We start from the raw sequence: 8,666 nt of genomic DNA on the forward strand, positions 1-8,666 counted from the left end.
TCGAGTCTTTTAGGGTTATCTCCTGTCACCTTCTTTTTTATACATATCTTTGCTGCTATAATCATGTGATTGGTTGGGAGCAAGAACAAAGCTAATTTCTTAATTTAAAGTAACGGGAAAAAGAGGCATTCTTTCTTTTGGTGGTTTTCCCAAGACCCACCTAGCACCATTCAATAGATATCCGTTCATTTTGACCCTCGATTCAAGTATATCGAAACAAAATGAATGTAACAGTCTAAGCCCACTACTAGAAGATACTGTCTGTTTTGACCCGTTACGTATCGCCATCAGCTTCACTGGTTTCCATACCCTTATAAGGAATGTTTCGTTCTCCTCTCCAATCGATGCGGGATCTCACAATGAAATACTCACAAAACCCAGTAATTATTTCTAACGGTTCATTAACCTTTGAATGCACGACCGTCATATCTCGTGATTCCAACGTGAAGCTTAATGTCCATTTTTGAACCAATCGAGCTTTTTAACTCACAATATCAACATATTATATCGTGTAAGACGCTTGAGTTGTTTCGAGTACGAATGTTTAAACTATTTTGGTAGGTAAAGTGCAATTAGATGTAAAAATAGAAAGGGAAAAAGGGTTTGGGGGAAAAGAAGTGGAAATTTGGCAATCAATTGTCTTTTCTAAATGCTTTATGCTTTTGATTTTGGTGATTAATGACAGAATCTAACAATATTCTAAACCCCTTTTCTTCATAATTGTCCCTCTCATACTAACTCAAATCAATCTTTATCTATTCATTGGCTCAAAAGAGATACATTGACCCAAAATTTGCATGCGTTTCAAATAAAAAAACCCAACCCTTTTTCTAGGGGTCTGCCGCTAAGTGATATCAAATACATTTCAAATTAAACTAATCATTGTCAATATATAAAATGATTTGGTTGACATTTTCTCCATTAAAATGGGTATCAACTCACTGTTTAAATAGTGATATCTGTTCATAATCAAATCGGATATTAAGCTTTGATTTTAGTGTATACATTAATGTGTAAGTGTTCATGAACATGGGTTGGTTCATGCTTAATATGAAAAAGTGTATGAACATGAAGGGTTTCCATTAGATTTGTGTTTTTTGAAGTACGGATTTTGTATAGTGGGGAGTGCCCACAGCCAACACCAAATTCCACACAAGAATGAATACTAAATAAGGAAACAGAGAGCAAGACCAATCAATTGTCTAAAACTACACATGTTTGGGATAGGTTTTGATGATTCATCAAAAAACATGAACAATGTTTTTTTTGATTTGTACTTTGGATTTGATTTTACCTCATCATATTAACCTGAGGCAACCTAGGACGGTCCAACTCGACTGCGACAAGTGTCATTCTAGCTAGCTCAATTTGTCATCTTCCTTAAACACGACAACATACGAACCATGGTAGCTAGGTTTTGCATGGTCTTAAGATATATGATATAAAGAACCAATTGATTAGATTGGTATTGTTCCACCATTTCCATGCATGGTTTGGTTTTTAGTGATGCTTTCTTTCCTTTTTACTTTGGTTTTGGTTGCTTTTGTTTTTTTATGTATCTTTGTTTGGTCATTGGTCGTAATTGTTGGAAACAAACAAATGTAGACATCGTTTGTGCCAATGTTTTTCCTAGTGAACTCTTTTTTCCCATTTATGGATTTTCTTTGTAAGGTTTTCCTTTTCATGAATTTGTTTCTTTTTTCTCCTTTCCATCTATTGTTGTCCTCTTTCAATAGAGAGCTTCATGAATTTGAATAAGCTACAAAATATATATATATATATATATATAGATATAGATATAGATATAGAGAGAGAAAGAGAGAAAGAGAGAGGGGCTATCATGAATATAGGGTTTTTGTTGTCTATACATATTGTATGTCTTATCCAAAGTCAAGGCCAAAGTGTGTTGAATTATTTTTCAGGTATCGTTTTTGTCTTATTGTTTGTTTCTACCATCATACCTCAAACCCTATAGTATTATCGAATCGGAAATCTAATACCTCCTTTGATAGCTATTAGGGTTTCAGAAATTCGATACTTCATTTGATAACTTTTAGGGTTTTGGAATTTTGATGCGTCATTTGATATCAATTAGGGTTTCGAAATCTTAATACTTCATTTGATAACTATCAGGGTTTCAAAAATTGTGCTTCATTTAATAATTATTAAGGCTTCGAAGATATGATATTTCATTTGACAACTTTTAGGGTTTTGAAATTCTGATGCTTCATTTCATAACAATTAGGGTTTCGAAAACTTGATACTTCATTTGATAACTATCGGAGTTTCAGAAACATGATGCTTCATTTAATAACTATTAGGGTTTCGAAGATCTGATACTTCATTTAATAACTATTAGGGTATCGAAGATCTGATGCTTTATTTGATAACTATTAGGGTATCGAAGATCTGATGCTTCATTTGATAACTATTAGGGTTTCAGAAACATGAGAAACTATTAGGGTTTCGAAAATCTGATACTTCATTTGATAACTATTAGGGTTTCAGAAACCTGATGCTTCATTTGATAACTATTAGGGTTTCGAAATTCTGATACTTCATTTGATAGCTATTAGGGTTTCGAAATTCTACTGATTTTCATACACTTTCTTCACTATACTATGACTTTAAAAACTAACCAAAACAAAGAAAATCATAGGTAGAAATAACGTTTAAAGCTCAAATTTTAAAAAAGTTATCAAACGGGGTTTAATTTTAATTTGTCGGGTTGTTTTTAATTTCAATGAAAAACAAAATTGGAAGAAGAAAAAGGAAAAACAAAGAATATGAAATTATAAAACAAAAAATGTCAATTTCAAATGAATAGCATGGAGCACATTGTTGAAAATGAAAAGGATGGAAACCAATAAATAAGGTCCAAACCAAAAGCATCTTTGTGCCTTCTTTTCATGATGCAATATTCTAACCCTAAATCATTAGCCCTAAGAACAAAAAGCTTCGATAATTCCAAAACTTTATGGATATATTACTATCAATCCCCACCAATACCTTCTTCTTCGACCTTCTACATTCTTCTTTCCCTCTCACCATAATCTACATTAATTCGTATATCAAACTATATATTATAAATTAATGTGAAGCCATAACCATATTATATAAATATACACTAAGATAAGAGAGAGATTGATGTGTATGTGTTATGTATATATTGGAGGTAGCAAACTAAAGCATGATTTGTTACAAGAAATGACCCGACCTCATCATGTTTGGGCCACGTGAAAGGCATATGCATGTAAAATGAGCATAATATAATGCACTTATGTTGGAAGATTGAGTATCATATGGCCCATGTAAGAGGGTCATTCCAACTAGGGATGACTCGACAACAAACGACATCATGAAATCTTCTTTTTTTCGTATGTTTCACGAGACGAGGGTTTTGAGCAGCTATAAAGGGTGGAGATGGAGATGGAGATGGAGATGGAGATGAAGATACTGTATACAATCACCAAAATCACAATGTCTCGAAATGACTCGGGTAGACCTCCTAATCTTAAGAGACTCTGACTGGTGAGGGATTGATGGTTATGAGTCGGGAGCCCCCACGTTTGTCTCAATAACAAGACAAGACCAAAAACATACAACTTCAACTCCTTCTCTCTCTCTTGTTATGTTTTTTCCTTCTCAAGATGTAACCACTAAAGACCAAAACAAGCTTTTACTCTAAATAACCAAATCTTTGAATTTTACTTCTTATATTTACTACTCTTTTTTCTTTTATTGTAAGTCATGGGTTTGTGTGTGTGTTTGTAGGGGTGAAAAGACAAGATTAGCCTTGGAGATCATTGGTTGTATTGGTGAGTGGAGCCCATGTATGTATATATAAGAGGAAGGGTAGTATAGTCAAAATGAAAAGAGAAGTATTGTCATGTAGTTTAGAGAGAGTATAGTTTAGGAGAGGGGAAGGGGAAGAGGGTATGTTTGATTTAGATGGTTTTCTACTTGAGGACAAGACAAAGGCACATGGAGATAGGGGCGAAAGGGCAGTGTGTGTTTGTTTTGATAGATTTTTTTTTTTTTTTAAATGTTTATTTATTTATTATTATTATTATCAAGGGATTATTGGTTTTTTTTATTTTTTATTTTTTGAAAAAAATCTTGAGAAATAGTGAGAGAGGTAGGGAGGGATCTTGTGGTTATGTTATAAGATAGTTTTGTTGGAGAGGACAAAATGGTCCTTTCCTCTTTTGTTCTTTCTCTTGTCCAATACAAAACACTCACTCCCCTTTCTTCTCTTGTCTCCTTCCATTAACTCTCCCTTCCCAACGCCACTCACTCCTCCTTTCCAACATTATACTACTCACTCCTTCTCTCTCTTCTTTCTTTTTTTCTCCCTCCCAATTCAAACATAGTTCAACAGTTGAGAGAGCAGGGACAAGTTGTCACCATCGTCGTCTCTATAAATACTGACTCCATGCCATTCTAATCTCTTGCCTAATCTTTCCGGTTTAGAATCCAAAAGCTTCTACTACTAACCCATTTCATTTCTACTAACAACATGGCCACCACAATAGCCGACGTCTTCAAATCCTTCCCCGTCCACATCCCCGCCCACAAAAACCTCGACTTTGACTCTCTCCATGAGCTCCCTGACTCCTATGCCTGGATTCAACCTGACTCCTTCCCGACCCATAAACATCATAATTCCATTCTCGACTCTGACGCTGATTCCGTTCCATTAATCGACCTTTCTCTGCCCAACGCGGCGACCCTCATCGGTAACGCGTTCCGCTCGTGGGGGGCATTCCAGGTCATTAACCACGGCGTCCCCATTTCCCTCCTCCAATCCATTGAATCCTCCGCTGACACGCTCTTCTCTCTACCGCCTTCCCACAAGCTGAAGGCCGCACGTACCCCCGACGGCATCTCCGGCTACGGCCTCGTCCGTATCTCCTCCTTCTTCCCTAAACGTATGTGGTCCGAAGGCTTCACCATTGTCGGCTCTCCCCTCGACCACTTTCGCCAACTCTGGCCTCACGATTACCACAAACACTGGTACGTAACCACACTCTTTTTTTTTTTTTTTTTTTAATTAAAAAAAAAACGAAATTCCATTTTGGGTATTAAATATTAATTTAATTAATTATTATTTTTAGTGAGATTGTAGAGGAGTATGACCGAGAAATGAGGAGTCTATGTGGGAGGCTGATGTGGCTTGGGTTAGGCGAATTGGGGATAACCCGGGATGACATGAAATGGGCCGGGCCGGATGGGGATTTCAAGACCAGTCCAGCAGCGACCCAGTTCAATTCCTACCCGGTCTGCCCGGATCCGGACCGAGCTATGGGACTCGGGCCCCACACCGACACCAGCCTCTTAACCATTGTGTACCAAAACAACACGAGGGGGTTACAAGTTTTGCGAGAAGGGAAGCGGTGGGTGACGGTGGAGCCAGTAGCCGGTGGACTAGTGGTTCAAGTAGGAGACTTGCTTCACATTCTGACAAACGGGTTGTACCCGAGTGCACTCCATCAAGCCGTGGTGAACCGGACCCGGAAACGCCTCTCGGTGGCTTACGTGTTTGGGCCACCCGAAAGCGCAGAAATTTCACCGCTTAAGAAGCTTTTGGGCCCAACTCAGCCGCCACTTTACCGCCCGGTAACTTGGACGGAGTACCTCGGTAAAAAAGCGGAGCATTTCAACAACGCACTGTCGACTGTTCGTGTTTGCGCTCCTATTACTGGACTGTTAGACGTCAACGATCACAGCCGGGTGAAAGTAGGCTAATCCCACCCTAAAACACAGTCAAATTTGAATAAATAAATAAATAAATAATAATAAAAAAAAAAAAAGACACAGCTCTAGACTTCTTCAATTTAAGCTATTTTGGCTGACTATATAAATATAATGTAATTTAAGCCACCTTGGAGTAATGGGTTTTATTTTATTTTATTTTATTTTGCATCTCATTTGTGTTTGTTTGGATTAGATAGGTGGGTGCGGAAAGAAAAAAAAATAATTATTATTATTTTTCCGGCTTAAAAAAGGAGCATAATTAAGTATTGATTGGTGATTAGGGTTGAAATAATTGGATCTCTTGAGATTATTTTTGTTCTCTCACTTCCAAAACCAAATCACACATTCCTTTCTTTCCCATCTTTAATATTCTTAATCATTGCCTTGAAAGGCCTTTTCAAAATCATTAACTCAATCATTAATTAACTACTTGATTTACGTCCATTAATTATATTTTGTTCTATCCCACTTCCCTCGTCCTGTTCTGCACTAGTTAAAAATCCTCGTAACACCTCTATTCACAGAATTTACAACCTAAACCCACAGTAGATATTGTCTGCTTTAACCCATTATGTATCGTTCCACTCTTCAATTGATGTGGGATCTCACAATCCACCCTCTTTGGTGCCCCAACATCCTCATTGGCACACCGCTTCGTATCTGACTCTGATACCATTTGTACCCGCCCAAACCCACTGCTATCAAATATTGTCCGTTTTAGTCCATTACGTATCGTCATCTGCCTATCAGTTTTAAAACGCGTCTATTAGGGAGAGGTTTCCACACTCTTATAAGGAATGTTTCGTTTCACTCCCCAACCGTTGTGGGTCTCACACTATTAAATTCACCTAATGTTGCTCGAACAAACCTTAAAACAAAGTTAAGAGCTAACTTGAATAGATTTTGATGCATCGTTCTAAACCAAATATTGACGCGAGATCTTTTTCTAGTGTTCCGAGTTAGCTTGAATGGATTTTGTTAGATGAGCATGTATGTTTCAACGAACATCTTACACTCGATCTCTCCTAAAGTTTAAGAAAAACTTAGACCTTACTCACCCATGTCCGATTAGAAGTATAGGCATATGTAATTCATTTGGACGGTGGAAATGGGTTTTATGGTATCAAAGACTGCAACCATGCACGTGCTTCTTTGCATTTTGGCTTTTGCTATTCGACAGTCACACAAACCTAAACCCGCCATCTCCTTGTCATTGGATGGGGCAGTTTTTACAGTTTTTCCTCCTAATTCTAACCCTAATTTTTCATGCCTACTTTAACCACCGATCTTGTAAACCCTAGTTAACTCGAGTTTGATGTAATTCTTATACTACGTAGCTTGAAATAGGTAAACCCAACATACCAAACTTTCAATTTAGGGTTTAGGATTTAGCCTCAACTTCTAAACCTAGTTTAGTAGACATGAGTCAAAGGTTCAAATCCCAAACCCGAGAAAAAAAATCTCGTGACCTCAAATACCATTTAGAGGTCTAGTCAGATACGACTTTGAAGTTCTATTTATTCCCCGCAATCTAAAATTATACAAATTTATTATTAATTTCCAACCTCATGATATACAAACCTTAAGATCGTTTGGACGAAGGTTTTGTTTGAGATAATGTCTAAAAATCAAAAAACGGCATCAAAATTTCATAATTATATTACCATTGTTTTTTCGAAAACATTTTTTTTTTTTTGTCACATATTCTAATGGAGATATACATTAATTTGGAGCAAGGTAGTACCTGTGGTAGTCCATTTCAATCACATCAAATTAATATTCTTGTAGCCTGCCCATGCCTTTTAACTCAAATAATGTCAAAATTATATTGTCATAACTTACATATATACATATATATATATATAATTTAATTTTTGACTTAGAGTTAGTGGGTATTCCAAAAAAAAAAAAAAAAAAAAAAAAAAAAAAAAACTAAGAATTTTCTTTTCAATGATCATGGTTGCTTGTGTGGAAAAATTTAAATTTTTTAATGGAGTCTAATCTTAATATATATATATATTAAAAGAGTAATGAATTACATAACCAAACATGCATGCCCTGTGTATGTCAACATTTGTCCCTTTTCATTGATTGATTGAAATAACATAATGGATCAAAATATTAGAAATTTCAAAATTGGAAATTTTGAGGTTGTCAATACCCCAATATTACGTGTCTTGAATGGATCCACTATGAACATAGTTTATCACGTTATATAGAAATTAATTAATTGTTTTTGATTGAACTGGTAAGTGGGTCGTGATTGTATTTGTTGATTATGATATGAATAGTAGTGGGGAATTTGTTGCCTTCCACAACAGTTATTTCAAATCTATAAAGGGTTTGAAACAATGGATGTAAGATAGTATAGGATATGATTTATGTGCATGAATTGTTTGAATAAAGATGTAAGTTTTGGATGATTATGATCATATATTATATGCTTCATGTGTGCATGTAACAAATATGGATTCATTTGGAAGTTAATATTTCTTTCAAAGTGGGAGACAAGTGAGAAAGAGAGAATAATATTCTCATAATTTCCCTAGATTTTTCATTCTATAAGTGCTAAAAAAATATTTTCCAACTAATTATGTTTTAACTTTTTTACAATTTTTTTTCTTTATTTTATATATATATAAGTCATAATTGGACTTGTGGGAGCCTCGTGAAAAAAGAATTTTTGAAATTCTTTGTCACAGTCGAGTCCCGACGAGGTATTAAATACCTGATTTTTCTTATTGAATCCAAACTTTCTAAATTTTATTGAGGATTGAATTTTAATACCGGGTGTAGAAGAGAAAAATATTTGAAAAAGTCTCATAAACTCGACAAAAACAAAAATGAAAAATGTTGAGATTGTTGCCTTGGTCCAAGGCCCTAGATTACTAGAAGGGCGTGGGTTCAAA

The 8,666-nt window shown here is 35.7% G+C and overlaps 1 protein-coding gene across 1 annotated transcript; it reads left to right on the plus strand.

The window, feature by feature from the left end:
* Window positions 1-4,322: 4,322 nt before the first annotated feature.
* LOC111460769 (gibberellin 3-beta-dioxygenase 1-like) lies at window positions 4,323-5,894 on the plus strand. Its single transcript, XM_023104051.1, has 2 exons — window positions 4,323-5,016; window positions 5,118-5,894. The coding sequence occupies exons 1-2, from the start codon at window positions 4,520-4,522 to the stop codon at window positions 5,746-5,748; spliced, it is 1,128 nt and encodes a 375-aa protein (XP_022959819.1). The 5' UTR covers window positions 4,323-4,519; the 3' UTR covers window positions 5,749-5,894.
* The last annotated feature ends 2,772 nt before the right edge of the window (window positions 5,895-8,666 follow it).

This window comes from Cucurbita moschata, unplaced genomic scaffold (genome assembly GCF_002738365.1).
Source record: "Cucurbita moschata cultivar Rifu unplaced genomic scaffold, Cmos_1.0 Cmo_Scf00024, whole genome shotgun sequence".
Lineage (NCBI taxonomy): Eukaryota > Viridiplantae > Streptophyta > Magnoliopsida > Cucurbitales > Cucurbitaceae > Cucurbita > Cucurbita moschata.